The sequence below is a fragment of the Gymnodraco acuticeps genome, unplaced genomic scaffold, assembly GCF_902827175.1.
Source record: "Gymnodraco acuticeps unplaced genomic scaffold, fGymAcu1.1, whole genome shotgun sequence".
Lineage (NCBI taxonomy): Eukaryota > Metazoa > Chordata > Actinopteri > Perciformes > Bathydraconidae > Gymnodraco > Gymnodraco acuticeps.
In genome coordinates this window covers 1,423,108-1,438,646 of record NW_022991168.1, presented here as the reverse complement: position 1 = coordinate 1,438,646, position 15,539 = coordinate 1,423,108, and the positions used below count along the sequence as shown (strand labels likewise).

The window sequence follows — 15,539 nt, the reverse complement described above, 5'->3', positions numbered from 1 at the left end:
GTGTTCCTTTATATCAGGTGTGCACGTTTATGGTGTAAATACAGCCTATCTACCAATTGGATCAAATATAAAAGTCAGCCGAATTAGTGTTGATACTGCAAGGAGATGTATTGTGTGAAAATAAATGTAAGATGTTGTTTAATTACTGATATATTTATGATCCATGTCACGTTTCCAGTTCATCATGTTTGTCTCATCAAGGCTCTATAAATAGAGAACTACAGCAGATATGTAACATTTAATGCAGCCGAACCGTGTATTACAATGCCGTTATGTGATGACTTTCAAAGAGAAAAGCAGTGGACCAACACTAATAACGGTGTTGGTAACGGAAAATAACGTATCTATTGTGGTGATTGACATTATTCACCCACGGATCTATGGGTTAGGCCAGGGTATTGTTCTGCACAGACATTTTAGTGAGTCCGACTTCCTGTCTCCGCTGGTCCGATGTGTTTTGAGATGCTAAATAAAAGTCTAGCTTGTATCTTTGATTTTGTTAAACTAATAGGCCTACGTTTGCACTGTGGACCAACACTATACATTGACGGGGAAGGGGGTAGCAATAAAGATAACACCATTTTACACAACATAACAGAAATAATATCGATAGCAGCGTCCCTAGCAACCATCTTGGTAACAATGAAAACGTTGAATGGACACAATTTCCTGAAGTAATCTTCGTAATAACTAGCAAACTAAAGATCATGTACACCCACTGCACACATAATCTTAAATAACAACTCATATTTCTCGCATGAAATGACATCAAAACGCATTTTAATGACCAAACTAACCTTAAAATAGGCATTTTACACGTTTTTTTGTGAGACTGGGTTGGGGTGCCCTGTCATGATAGGTGTTTATATAAATGGTGTTGTTTTGTGTGGTAGAGGGTCGCTGTCATTGATGCGTTTTGCACCCCGGGCCGCTGTTTTGATATTCCGCTGAAGTATACGCTGTGACGCAATAACTCTTTTTTTTTTTCGAGGGAAGGGGGGTCAGAGGGCCTAGGTATAAAAGTCACGGCTCGCCACTGTCTAATGGCTTATCAAGAACTCAAACACAACATCTTGGTGTCATTAGGCGCGTTCACACCGCAGTACTTTTCCCACTTTAGTTCCGATATAGTTCCGAAATGTTGCGTTCACACCAAAAAGAGCTGGAACTAAAATTAGTTCATGAGAACCTTTTCACCCCCTTTTCCGTCCCTGCTAGAGAGCAGGGACTTTCGTGGGAGAAAAAGGTTCCTATGTCTGATTGGCTGGGCGGATTGCAAACCACGCCCCGTAAAACTCCCAAAACGTTTTGTGAAGCCGCCATTTTATTATCCTCGCATTAGCATTTATTAGCATTAGCATTAGCCCAGCGCACAAACGCAGAGAGACTAACTTATGGCAACACAAAATAAAACATGGGAGCGGTGGAGATGAGGAGGTGTCGGCGTTCTGGCGATTTACTCGGAAGGCTTCAGTAGAAGCTGCTGGGAGTCCCAGCAGCTTCTACTGAAGCCAGTCCCCAACTCCGGGGACTTCCGGCCGGGGACTTTGGGCGGCAGTATACGCCGTGAAGTGGTTTGCGGCCTGACAGTAAACCCAAAGCAGAAAAAGAAGAAGTGACGTCAGCGGCTTAATTTGCCTACTCCTCCCCCAGGGACTTATTCCGGTGTGAACGCGATCTGTACTTAGTTCATGAGAACTCTTTAGTTCTCATGAACTAAAGAACTAAAGAGTTCTCATGAACTAAGTTCTCATGAACCTTTGTGGAAAAAGTACTGTGGTGTGAATGCGCCTATTCTGGACAGCTCCCTCTCATCCAGGGCCGTATTCATGGAGTAAACATGGGAGGGGACCAATAATTCAATACAAATTTGAATACTAATTTCCTGCCATTCTAAAGGAAAATACATAAAAAATCACTAACACATTGGATACTTGAAAACCTGTTAAACCCCATGCCCCTGCCCGTGGGGGCAAAACACAACAATAGTCACGAAACTGTGTCTCAGGCATGGGTGTAGGAAGCATCCTCAATGTGGGTGGGACAATTTGACGGGGGGTGTGGGCGGGCGGGCGGGGGACCTCACCTCCTCTAGGGGGGTCCGGGGGCATGCTCCCCCGGGAAGATTTGTTTTTAAATGTTGAAGTTAAAAGCATCAATCTGGTGCACTTTGAGAGCAACATGAAGAGATCTATGGATACATCTCAACAACACCCATGTGAAACAGAACTGAACAGATTTACTTTTTCTTTATGCATATTTTACAAATCACTCCCTTTTTAAACTGTAGTATGAGTTGGAATGATTTCATACCTGTTATTCTGTTATTCTCTTATTTTGTATAACTATTATGATCATATAAAGGTGTGCCTTGGAAATACTTGTTTTGCATCAATCTTGATACAGGGTACTTATATGTTATAGTTTGGATTCCTAAAGCTTTTAGTCTACTATCCCATCATTCAAGGGTGGTTTTCACTATAAATAATGGTTTATTTTTTGCACGGACACTATCATTTACATTTTTTTACTATGTTCAATCTGAATTTACTTTAAAAACATCTATATTGATTCTGACTTTTTCTACATCCAACTCACAGGTTTATCATTGCTTTGAGAAAAAAGATTATTCATTTAACCATTTTTAGAAGTGAAGATATAGTCAATTGTTCTGGGAATGTCATTTTCAAACCTGAGACCTGAAAAACAGGCTTGGGGCTTAACTGGTTAAAATGTTTTACCATAATGTCTAATTGTGCATTGTATTACATCGCCCTATTTTATCTAGTTTAGCTTTTCTTGTTTTGTTGTTTGTAATGGCAGAGATTAGGGATGAATAAAGTAGCTACAACTATAACCATAATCACATTAAAGCATTTCAATCCATAGAAAGGTCTGTGCCACGCAATTTCAGTAGAAACAGGAACACTTTATTGCCCTTTTGTTTTACAGCCACGACTCGCACTAGCTGCTTGCCGCTCATTCAAAATCAAAAAGACCCCCAACTTCCTCCCAGACACCCGCCCAAAAAGTCCAACCCTCAAGTAAAGGACCCAAAAGCCTTTTTGCGCTTATCGTTGGCACTGATAAAAGACTGGCATATTCCTTCAAGGTCCAGTCTGTCCAGTTTCTTCTGGTGCACATGACATATGGCCACATTATTCAGCCTCGTTTGACTCATCGATGATCTAAGCCATGTCTTAAGCCTCCTCAGGGCACTAAAACTCCTCTCAGCCTCTGCAGAAGAGGCAGGGACGACCAACAGAAGCCTTACTAAAGCTTCCACCTGACTGAAGAGACCTCTCACCTCTGGCACCATTTCCCGAATAATGCTAGCAACATCTGAGCTTGTTTCATAGGTGTAATTAGCCCCAAACATGGCCAGCTGCACCTGCAGTAGTCTTGAATTCAAATTCAGGATACTCTTCTACCACCTTGTCCAAATCCCCCATCAGGTCTTCAGCCATTAAAAGGCCGAGCACAGTGTTCCCTTTAAGAAATGTTCCATGAAGACCATTGGTCTTGGCTGAAGTTTCAGGTGAGCTGCATGATGCCATTTCTTCAAGGGCCATCAGCACTGACTCATACTGCTTGAGAACTGAGCGGATGGCAGGGGTACGTACAGTCCACCTGGTGGGACAGAGAGGCTTCAATGAGGTGAAAGTTGAACCATGCTCTGATTTTGCGATATTCTGGAAAATCAACTTGAACTTGCCAGATTGATTAAAGAAGCCCCCCAATTCATGGACCAGACCCATTGCATCTCTTACTAGTGGAGAGGCTCCACAGGCAGCCTGCGTAATTAAGTTCACGCAGTGGGGACCACAGTGACAATACACAGCCAGCAGTTGTTCTTTCCTTAAAATGGCTTGTACTCCCTGCAATCGTCCAGCCATGTTTGCGGCACCATCATAAGTTTGTCCTCGGAGTTGAGACAGAGGAAGCTGTAGGCGCGTCATCACATTACATGCCATCTTGGCTATATTTTGCCCTGTTGTTGATGACACTTGGCCAGGAATTCTTCCTTTGGTTGTAGATCTGCATCTACAGAGCGCACACATATTGACTCCTGCTCAACTCCTGATATATCTTGGGTGCCATCAATGATAATTGCGATCTGGACCACTGGCATTTATGTTATTTCCGACACAATTTATTTGATGATTGTATTGGCCATCACCTTCAACAGTTCGTTCTGCAATTCCGGACTGGTGAAATCGAGGAGACCTTTTAGCCAGGAGGTCAGCTCTGCATCGCCCGTTGCCTTGTACTTTAGAAGCTGGCTTAAATTCCCACTCTCTTTCTGATCGCCTCGAAAAGCCAGACCTTGCCGCACCAAGTACCTCACACCCTCAACAATCTTCATCAGATTTATTCTTGCTTGTTGCTGCCGTCTTTTAAGCTCATGTGAAAGTTGCACATTAACAGGCTCTGGCTCCTGAATCCTAGTCATCACAGCTCATTTGTGACACTGGCTGTGTTTATGCACACTACATTTCTCCAGTGCCTTCTTCCAATTGTTAAAACCAGTCTTGACAAACGCTGAATCTGCTTTTGACGCAAGCTTAGACTTTTGTGCTGCAAAGTATTTAGCACAATAGAAACAGAGGACCCCTTTTACAGAGGGGCTGTATTGGAGCCATGTATGATCTTCAAACCACTTCTCCTGAAAGTAGAGTATTCTATTTGATAGGGTTTGACTGGGTATGACTTTCACATTTGGATGATTTGGGCAAAGTCCAAGCTCCTCCCCTTCCATTCCTGTACCTTCATTTTCGCCTGCCTGGCTGCTCTCTCTCTCATTGTCAAACTCACTCTCCCTGCTTGATGGTATTATCTGAAATACATATGAGGATGATCTCATCTTAAATTAACATTAACATTAGACTGAAATGTTGTCATTATTCTGTCTTAACCATCAATATAGCTCCTTTCTGACTTACCTCCATGTCACCAGCGCACACTCTCCCTGTCTGGTCGCCATGCTCACATTCTCTCTCTCTTTACTCTGAACACAGCAGAGTGAACATGGAAGAAATATCAGTAAACTATTGACTAGAAAGACTGTTGATACACATTATACATATGGGGGGACACAGGAGTCTGTACATTAAAGTGGACCTATCATGCTATATTTGAATAATATAGTGTAGGACCATACCTATATAAGGCATATTTATACTTTTTTTTTTTCTAAATACCAAACAGATCATGCATTTTAGCCATTCCTCATTTCGCTCAAATTAACACTGAGCCTGACATTTTGGATTCAGTGAGAACAGCACCATCTTTTGGCCTTTTAAATGTACTACAGCTTCTACAGCTTCTCCAGCGCTTTAGAACGGCAAAGCACGTGGCTGTCTCCTCCTGATTGGTGGAGTTGGTCCAATAGCCGCAGCGCCACCGTCCTGACGTCAGGACGGTGCTCAATCTGGATCCGTTTTTTTCAGATCCGTTGCAGCCCCTTTTTTAGAGATTTGGGCACGGAGGAAAATAGAGAGGGTTGTGTTTTCTGACTCTTGGTGAGTTCCCTGATGCACCGGGGACACATATTCATGTTTAAAAGACGTACAAAGGTGCATTTTGCATGATAGGTCCCCTTTAACATTAGACTGCTATGTTGTCATTATTCTGTCTTAACCATCAATATAGCTCCTTTCTGGCTTACCTCCATGTCACCAGCGCACACTCTCCCTGTCTGGTCGCCATGCTCACATTCTCTCTCTTCCTCTCTCTCTCTTTACTCTGAACACACCAGAGTGAACATGGAAGAAATATCAGTAAACTATTGACTAGAAAGACTGTTGATACACATTATACATATGGGGGGACACAGGAGTCTGTACATTAACATTAGACTGCTATGTTGTCATTATTCTGTCTTAACCATCAATATAGCTACTTTCTGACTTACCTCCATGTCACCAGCGCACACTCTCCCTGTCTGGTCGCCATGCTCACATTCTCTCTCTCCCTCTCTCTCTTTACTCTGAACACACCAGAGTGAACATGGAAGAAAATATTATCAGTAAACAAGCTATCTGACTGGTAACAATAATCACTTTCTCACTACTCTTAACTTACTTTTTTTTCTTTCTGAGGCTGCCCAAAAAACTGTCTAATGTCATTGCCACCCTTCCTCTTGCTCATGCTTACAGCTTGACCTCGGCGATCTGCAGTTGCTGATGTGATGAATACGGGTCAGCAGCGCTGGATATAAGATAATTAAACTAGGGCTGTCAGTCGATTAAAATATGTAATCCCGATTAATCGCATGATTGTCCATAGTTAATCGCGATTAATCGAAAATTAATCGCACATTTTTTATCTGTTCTAAATGTACCTTAGAGGAATATTTTTCAAGTTTTTAATACTCTTATCAACATATGAGTGGACAAATATGCTTTATGCTAATGTTTATTATCATTTGAACAATGACAAATATTCTCATGAATATTAAACACAACAACCTCTGAACATTACAAATATTCGCCTCAATTCAACCTGGAACCTCTCTCATTCAATAATACAAAACAACTGGTGTGTGTGTGTGTGTGTGTGTGTGTGTGTGTGTGTGTGTGTGTGTGTGCGTGTGTGTGTGTGTGTGTGTGTGTGTGTGTGTGTGTGTGTGTGTGTGTTTTGTTGTAGGTGTTGGTGGCAGTTTTTGAGGCCTTCAGCACTGGGGTTGGTGGCTCCCATCTGAAACAGTTTGGTTCCAGGCCTGCCATCTTCACTGTCATGATGGTGGACAGTGTTCCATCTAGGGCCAAGCTGTTCCTAGTTTTTGTCTTGTTCAGTCCAACCATCGAGAAAACCCTCTCCGCGTCGGCATTAGAGTGAGGGAGCACTAGAACAAGTTGAGCTATTTTAGTGAGCCTCCCAAACTGGCTCAAACCGGTCACCTTTAAAAAAAGGAACCAAGAGACTCTATTACTCAAATGCTTTGCTTTTGATTTCAATTGATTATGTGTATGTCATGTGGTGCCACATATTTCTTACCTTGCACTTGATTGAGGACATACTCCCCCAAAACTCCTCAACATTAAAGGTGGTGGGATCTTGGGGCATGGGGATATCCATCAGCTGATATTCCAGGAACTGCTCACACACCTTGTCCTGTTCCTCCGGCCCATGGAAAGGTAGTAGTTCCTGAAATCTAAAAAGAGCACCATGTGTAAAGAACTGATTAATGTATTCAATCAAAGTATTGCAATCCTGGAAAATGTGGAAACCCTTACCTGTCTATAAAGTATAGGGCATCTTCCACCCCACACTCAGTCCTCTGCTGCACATCCACAAATCTTGTATGCCTCAGAAGAGCCTCCTTCAGAGGGAGTTTATCGATGCCATACTCCACAGCCCTGACCAGAAATGCCAGTGCTGCCTGTTGGAATAGCTTCACCTCCTGAGGTGTGATGTCTCCAGCCTCAAGGAGCCTATTGAGGGTAGCTCTGGTGGTGAAGCCAACATTTAGATTTTCTCCTACCAGACAGAGAACAGAAAGAGATAGAGAAGCAAATTAAGTCCAGGTAGTTTCAACAATATGCATCAGGTAGAGACAGGGGTTTCACTTGGCAATTTAACTCAAAACTAGACAAACAGTCAGTGTATAGATTCAGTCTGTCTAGTTTTGAGCACTATGTGCACAATAAGTGCAAGTGGTTGAAGGTATTCCTCTATGTAAGCATACCATTTTACCCATAAACTACTAGTGCTGGGGGGAAACGATTATTTTGAAAACGATTAATCGGGCGATTATTTGATCGATTAGTCGACTAATCTAACGATTATTTTTCTGTTGTTCAATTCATAAAAAACGTAATGTAAAAAAAACGTCATGTAAAAAAATTGTTTTTCACGATACTGTGTCTCAGGGGATCTTAATATTTAAGAACCTATTAATGTGTTATACCAGATTAACGGAAATAATCTCAGCTAACTGACGATACAAACCATGTTTACCAAAACAAAACATAAGTCTCATAAGAAGCATCTAAATGACCCCTGAGCGAAAAATGCAAACGGACATTGGCACAGAACTCAAGATAAAAGTACCCTTATTACTTATCGTAGCTGCACATACAATATATCCGATTAAAGCTGAGACTCCACAGATTATGTAGGTATATAGTATCATCACTGAGTGATCCAGACTCGCGACAGGGGAAGCAAATACAGTCATCACAACACGTACCTTCACAGAGCTTCTAGGGAGATCGTCTCACCACCGTAGCTGTCAATCTGATCAAAAGACGTGTTCAATGGCAATAAAATGAGAAAAAACGCGGCTGAATCGGTTAATCCATAGGTTTTTAACGTCTATGTATAAAAAAATGATTGAATTTATAATCCATAATTCCATTTTATGTAAAAATCGGAGAGCAAATGCTAGCTGCTAATGGTAGCCACCACAGCTAGCTGCTGCTTCTGCTAGGCTATGCAGCAGTCTCAGTGAGATATAAATATATAAATATCTTTGCGTTTTGGACTAACTTTAAAATATTCCCATGCTTTTGAAGACCTAGGGCGAGATGTTTTCGTTTGGGGGCTTCGTGCGCAATCCTGTGAGGAGGAGGTGGTAGCCGTTTCAGTCTCCATTGTGTTTGAAGTGCGATTGCGAACTGCTTGTTGCTTTGGGTGACCCACGTGTGTGTAGCGACGCGTCGACGCGGAAATATGTCGTCGACGATATTTTGAAGTCGACGCGTCGACGCGCCGCTACAGCACTATAAACTACACAAGCATGGTATGCCTACACACATGCTTTTTAACAGCCATAACAGAGATATCACCCAACTCGCCCAATAACAACAATCTTCCCAAAAAGTATATTTGAGGTCAATGAGAATACAGGTGTATCTCCTTATATTAAACTTTTACCTGGCAGTTGGTTTAGTGGGTCCTTGTAGAGGATGTCATGGACTTGTCAGCCCTGTAGTGCTGACGGCTTCATGAACCTCGCACACAGTTTCTTGATGAACTTTCTCATCTGCAAATTTGTAGTTCATAAAACATTTCCATGTATTACTTGAAAAAGGACATATCAGCCAATTCAAGCAGACATACTGTATTTGGCAGCAGGATGGCCTAACCCTTGCATTTTACCTCTCCGTGGAGCTGAAAGATGGAAGACCTTTCTCTCTGGAAGAGGAGGTTCAGTAGGGTGAACACTGGCAGCGTCGCTTGATAGAAGAGTAGGTAGACTTCAGTCAGGGGGTTGGAAAATGCATCCACCAGCCTTCTAAATCTTGGTTGTTTCTCATCTGTAAATAAACACAGTCAGTGCTTAAAAGTACACATTTAGTCTGGTGTAATGCACCTGTATTACTGTCAATGAAACAAACAACATACTTAAAGACTTAAAATAGCTGGTAAGTGGCCCATACTGTCGCAGAATTCGTGTGATGCACCTCTCCAGGCTTAACCATCGCACTGAAATGTGCAGCAGCATTTCCATGTACTCGCTCTCATGGAATTCACAAAATTCTGGAAAATATAAAACATAACATCAACAGTAAACAAATTAAAAATGTCTGCATTTTGTTGTATAACAGTAGAGCTGGTTGAATCACAAACCTGCCAGGTAACCTTTACGGTTGGTGCTTCCTTTAAACCAGTACCCAACATCCACGGTCCGATCCTCTGGATCAAATCCGGATATCTGCAATACATGAATTCAAGTATCTATTGCAACACTATCAGCAAACTGTTTTACATGGCATTGGGCTTAACGGATTGGTAATATAGAGAGTACATGTTTGAACTTACTTCCATAAACTTCTGCCCCGCATGTTTGGCAGTGTTGTGGATGATATGACAGGGGCATCCATGGATGTAAATACTGCCATTTTCCTTCAACATTCTGGCTGAGATTGAATTTCTGGCACCTGTATTTACAGGGGCATTGTCAATAGAGAGACCTACACAATTTCTCCAAGGGATGTCATTTTCCTGCAAGGTGTCATTGATTTTTGTGTAGATCACTTCAGTGGTGCCACAGCTCCGTCCACTGGTGGTGCACATATCAAGGAACCTGTGCGCAACTTTGTTGGTGTCAAAAATTCTGACAGTGAGAGGATTCATCTTCTCTAGACCTGTAACAATAAGGACCATAACTAAAACAATATGTTGTTCAAATTGTATGAGTGCATGTAGAAATGGATAAAAAATAAGTACTAATTACTGATAGAAGTTGTTAAGCACATACCAGTATCATTCGAGCCATCTGTGCCAAGTGTGAAGGGATTCTCTCTCATCTTCATCACCAGTTCCTTCTTAAAATGAGGTGCCACTGCTTCATTTATGAGGCACGTTGTTTTTGTGCTTGCGCTCTTAAAGCCCTGAGCTGTAGGGGAGTCTCTAAAACATTCTTTGTACAAGGGGCTGAAATGGTCAGCAACGGCAAAGGGAACATTGTGCTGCACCATTGCAACAGCAACCTTCACCTAAGCCCTCCTGGTCTGCAACAGAAACAACTGATTACATACCTCATAACCTTAAATACGTTTTCAAGGTAATATGACCATCAATTTGAAGAGAAATGTAATTCATCAAACATTGCCACCAGCTTTTTCGTTTTCCTGTGCTACACTGTACTGTATGTACCTTGGCCTCTTGTACACTCATGCCTCCAACAGAAGTTTCTGGCACGTAGAACTGTGCAATACTGCTGACTGAGTTTAGAGACTGTTCTTTGGCCCGATGTCCCTTGCCTTCCACATGCCTGCTTATGTCCCTCCCGCCTTGATGAGCACAGGAGCTCTCTTGTCTGCACACTGAGCACCAGTAGAAGGAGCTGGTGGTTCCCATTGTGATGAATGGCCATCGAGTTGACCACTCCTTCTTAAATGAACACCTATATGTGGCTGCTCCACATAATCCTCTCCTTTTCTCTGTTTCCAATGGGTTCTCCCCAGTCTCCTCCACTGCCTCCTCTACCTCCTCCACAGTCTCCTCTACTGCCTCCTCTACAGTGTCCTCTGATCTGGCCACCTTTTTAGGGAGCTGATTGTTTTGAAAGCATGAAAGAATGCTTAGTTGCCTCTTTCCTGACATCTTTGAAAGACAAATGCAATAATTATTAATATGCTTTGTTTTCTGATAAAATATATACACACTCACGCCAGGGATGGAAATGAACACCAACCATCAGCCAAATGCTGGTAAAACACAACAGTGGTTGGTAGATTTTAAATACATACAAATGTACCATTGGTTTACTACTGAATGGCTGGTAGATTTTCCCCAGTGGCTGGTAAATGTTCATGTGTTGTGTAAATATTCAAATGTTTTGAAAAATTAATTTCCAGCCCTGGCGCGCGCGCACACACCGGGAAAATAGGAGACACAGGGACAGTCCAACAAGGGAGCAAATAGCCTTGGTGCTTACTACAATAACAATAACAACATTGATAATAATACATAACAATAATAATCATTATAATAAGTTAGTGTAGGCGCAAAATTCCGAAGAAAACAAGCGTCAGAATAGCTGCTGAAATTAGCTAGCAGGGATTCAATCGGCTAGCTAGGCTAGTTCATGCATACTCTAGTCTAGTTAGTCAAACTGTTAGCTAAAACCTCCCTGGACATATATTCCATAACAACGGAAATCAATGATGAGATGACTTACTGTACTGAAAATATGGTCTTCTCCCACGTCGAGCAGTCTGTAGCCACGCAAAATGTCAGTGAGTGACTATGTGACAGCCGTCCTCTTTGGTTACTCTTCAGCGAGCGTCTTAATCATTGGAATGGAATCAGAATGTAACGTTGTAGCGGAATGTCTAAATCCTACCCGGATACAGCCATGTTATTTTCTAATTGGCTGTTCGACAGCTTACATTCTTTTGATTGGTTGATGCGTGGCTACAGTGATTCTGTACTAGTTTGTTTACAAAATTGCGGCGCAACTTGGTGGGCGGTACCCTGGAAATAAATCTCTGCGTGAGAAATACAAGGTGTGGCGTGTGAGCGTGTGAATGGAGTGAAATGCGTGTGTCTCACGCCAAATGCGTGAGACTTGAGAGGTCTGTGAATACAGTTAGCCTACTTGATTTGTGTATTCTGATTACGTAACGCTGTTACATATATTCCGTTACAACCCAACCCTGCTTCGAGGCTACTGTCCCGCAGCTCCTGCCTCTCTGTTGGACTCTGTCGCAGCGGGGCTACTGCTGTGGAGCGCACAAAGCAGACTCTTCACAACGAAGGATCACTTCTTCAAGGCAGGGAAGGTTTCGCAGTACGCAGTCTACTGTCCCGCAACTGCTGCCTCTCTGTTGGACTCCGGTACTGCACCTTACTCACGAGACGTTGTAAAAAAACAAAATGGGTGGGGGGCGTCACAGTCACCCCCGTCGTGCGGGCCGGATGAGAATGTCTGGCGGGCCGGATGTGGCCCGCGGGCCGCCAGTTGGTGGTCACTGTTCTAGAGGGAGTGAAAATATGTCCTCCATATGCTATTCTGACAATTACTTTCTAGGCAGTGCACACACTTGAAATGACAGCTAATCTTTTTCACTTACAACTGAGCCAGAAGGAAACGGCAGATGTACTTTTAGCAGGGAAGAAATGTCCTGCTTCACCTGGAATGCATGCAATAAAGAATACTGAGAGACAAGAGGAAGAGGAAATCTTTTAGATAACTGTTGAACTGTGGGACTATACTATGTGTTTGATTGCTTATTACTGCAATATACTGCCATGTTGTATGCATTTCCTGTTTTTCCCCACCAATATACTTTTATTGCTGGGTATAAAAACCTAAAAAATATGAGTGTTGGTACTCTGAGCTGCACCCTGAGGCTATGAGCCCCATCGGCCCCGCTCTGCTGTCTCCACATCACTCCACTGATTGACAGCTCAGTCGACCCGCTGCTCTCCACACTTTGTTTCATACCTGATGGAGCAGAGCGAGCCGGCATCAGTCAAACTCATTGAAGAAATGTAAATATGAAGCAGCAGCTGGAGACACGTTTTCACTCTGGAATCAATTACTGACCAACAGAGTTTATCTACTAGCGTCTGCTGCTGCTTCAAAACTGTCATCTGAATTTGCTCTATATTAGAACGACTTACTCATGCCAATCCCCCATCGCCCTGTCCCTGTAAAATACTCCATGTATTTAACATTGCACTCTCAAAACAATATGGAGTCCCGATGTACAGTTAAAAGCAAAAGTATAGAAATCTATGCAGCAGAAAAAGATAGATCAGCATTTTTATTCAAAGATTTTTCCGTCTGGGTTAGAATTGAATATACATTGCAACCTTACTAAGTGTATAGAAATTGTTGTTTGGGAAAGTGTTTTTATGAGGCTGCATAGTGATAGAAAAATCAATAAAGCACCGGAATACTTCACAACACCCCATTAATCTTTTTTTTTTTTTGCAGAGTTTGACAGTTTATTATTACCCGTTGACCCATACACTCTTGTATAAGTGTGTGAATCTTATAGCGTTAATAAATACACAATTATGCATTTTGTTCTCACGATTAAATTAAAGAGGCCCTATTGTGCTATTTTAGGATAAGGGTTTACCTTTCCTGCAGTGTGTTATATAGGTTCTGTGCATGTAAATGGTCTGCAAAGCATAAAATCCCTGTGTTCCCTCCAGAGGGAGTTTATATTTTGACTTGTACGCAGAGAACCATGAGCAGGAAAAGAGTCTGGAGTAGATAAGGGACATCAATAAGCCTCTCTCTTTTAAAGTCTATGCCATTATTGTATTATTATATATTAAAATGTGCCTTATCAAGTTATCTGTTGTGTCTCGTCAAATTTGTTAGTTATGTCACACAGGGCCGTCCCTGGCCAACTTGAGGCCCCACGCAAAGTTAGATGCTGAGGCCCTCTGTTTCGCGAGCGTCAACAGGGGGTGCTAGTGGAGCCTCGCAGTGGCGAAACCGTGCCGCCCCACACTATTAAACCGTGCTACGTGCTGCAGTGGAAATGCGCCATAATTGCGCCGCATAAACGCACCATCCTTGAAAAACACAATTTCTTAAGTTTTGACAATTTTAAGTCTTTTCAAAGTATGTGTTTTTTTTATAAATATTTACATGGACTGGTCCCTCCTCCCTTAGGGGAATTCATCCACATAAAACACACTGGACGCTGCACTAGGTCAGAAACCAGAGGAGACTGAAGTCCACCGTGGACGGACCACTTTTGGACAAAATGTACTTTCCATTAAAGGCAGCTCATTGTGGAATAGCCTCCCAACTGAGACACAGGATTGTCCCACTCTCAATAGCTTCAAAGATCAACTCAAAGAATGGATGAGAAACAACCAGACGTGCATTCACCGCTAAATGCACTTTAACACAGGGGTATCTCCTCTTGCACTTTATGCATCTCTTGTACAGTACAAGAGATGCATAAAGTGCAAGAGGAGATACCCCTGGTTGTACTTAATATGTCGTTACTGCCATATTGTACTGCCATGTCATAAATACTTGTATATGCAGCTCTTGCTCTTTTGCATATCATGTATTTATTTTTTGCTATGTTTACAAATGTCATGTTCTTACATGATGTATGTCAGGGACTACGGATGGACATTTGCCAAAAGCTAAAATACGGCATATTTACACTTGAAGCATTATTTGTCTAAAGTGTTCATTAATGTGCACTGTCCCTATTCAAATAAACTATTAAATGTAAATGTGCGCCGCATTTGCGGCTCAGTTGAGGCTCCCTCCGCAAGATGAGGCCCCACGCAGTCTGCGTGATCTTCCCCTAGGGAGGGACGGCCCTGATTTCACGTCATGTCATGTCTGTCTATTTATGTCATTTCATCTCTAGTCAAGTCCCTGTGTTATATCTCTCACAGGCTCCGCCCTCTACTTGACTCTATGGGTACTGTAGAGGAAACTTCTGTGTAGCTATGCAGTGGGAGTCACCGACTCAGGAAGGAGACACGGTAGGAGCAGTAGCTTTGATGTCAAACACTGGTGGTTTATTTGGAGTTAACGGCCGGAGGATTCACATCACAAGTCCAAGAGTCAGAGGTTCTGACTTCACGGTAGAGTTGCCACGTCAATTCTGGAGAGCCTCTCTCTTGCCAGCCCATCTAACTGGTTTCGCAGAGAGTAAACAACATATTTGAGAAGATAGTGTTCCCACACTGTTTAGGCTGAGTTACTTGCGTCGGACACTTATGACCTCGAAGATTTCACACCTTGGAGTCCACAAATACAGAGAAGGAAGTGTCCCAGTGTACCCACAACACAGACCATCTGTGACCCAGTATTGACCGGTCACAGAATGGGAACAATAACATTATTGGCTAAGCAGCCTGTGTCCTTAAAGGAGGTAAACAGACATCAAGGTTTGTCCTGTATGTCACATCTTGGCGTCTATGACAATTATTTCCATAACAGGTACTACATTATCCTGCGAGCATTCTCCCACTGAGACTTCTATAGACGTAGCCGGCCTTGGGGCAGGCCTACCTGAATGCGCGTGCATCTCACCGTATAAAAGGAGGCCTCGCCTCCTGACTATCATCCTTTTCTCTTCAGCAGCGGAAGT

At 42.6% G+C, this 15,539-nt stretch overlaps 2 protein-coding genes across 4 annotated transcripts in view; both read right to left on the bottom strand.

The window, feature by feature from the left end:
• LOC117560669 (glutamate receptor-interacting protein 2-like) overlaps nucleotides 1-15,539 on the bottom strand; it is a 522,557-nt gene that overhangs the window by 385,084 nt on the left and 121,934 nt on the right. The window lies entirely within an intron of this gene.
• LOC117560670 lies at nucleotides 6,599-10,438 on the bottom strand. Of its 2 annotated transcripts, XM_034237613.1 has the most exons (9): nucleotides 10,208-10,438; nucleotides 9,769-10,094; nucleotides 9,577-9,661; nucleotides 9,352-9,486; nucleotides 9,106-9,263; nucleotides 8,881-8,989; nucleotides 7,239-7,482; nucleotides 7,000-7,156; nucleotides 6,599-6,902 (listed from the first exon to the last, which is right to left on the bottom strand). In XM_034237613.1, the coding sequence occupies exons 1-6, from the start codon at nucleotides 10,425-10,427 to the stop codon at nucleotides 8,927-8,929; spliced, it is 987 nt and encodes a 328-aa protein (XP_034093504.1). In that variant the 5' UTR covers nucleotides 10,428-10,438; the 3' UTR covers nucleotides 6,599-6,902; nucleotides 7,000-7,156; nucleotides 7,239-7,482; nucleotides 8,881-8,926. The 2 variants fall into 2 exon arrangements, with proteins under 2 accessions (XP_034093504.1, XP_034093505.1); XM_034237614.1 differs by lacking the exon at nucleotides 9,352-9,486 and having other exon boundaries at nucleotides 6,600-6,902.

What these genes read in the sequence shown, in the direction of transcription:
- LOC117560670 (XM_034237613.1), bottom strand. Translation starts at nt 10,427, where the DNA reads ATGGTGCAGCACAATGTTCCCTTTGCCGTTGCTGACCATTTCAGCCCC. An exon ending in CGGGGCAGAAGTTTATGGAA is followed by an intron (nt 9,662 to 9,768) that starts GTAAGTTCAAAC and finishes CATGTATTGCAG; the next exon opens with ATATCCGGATTTGATCCAGA. An exon ending in CAGCTATTTTAAGTCTTTAA is followed by an intron (nt 9,264 to 9,351) that starts GTATGTTGTTTG and finishes GTTTATTTACAG; the next exon opens with ATGAGAAACAACCAAGATTT.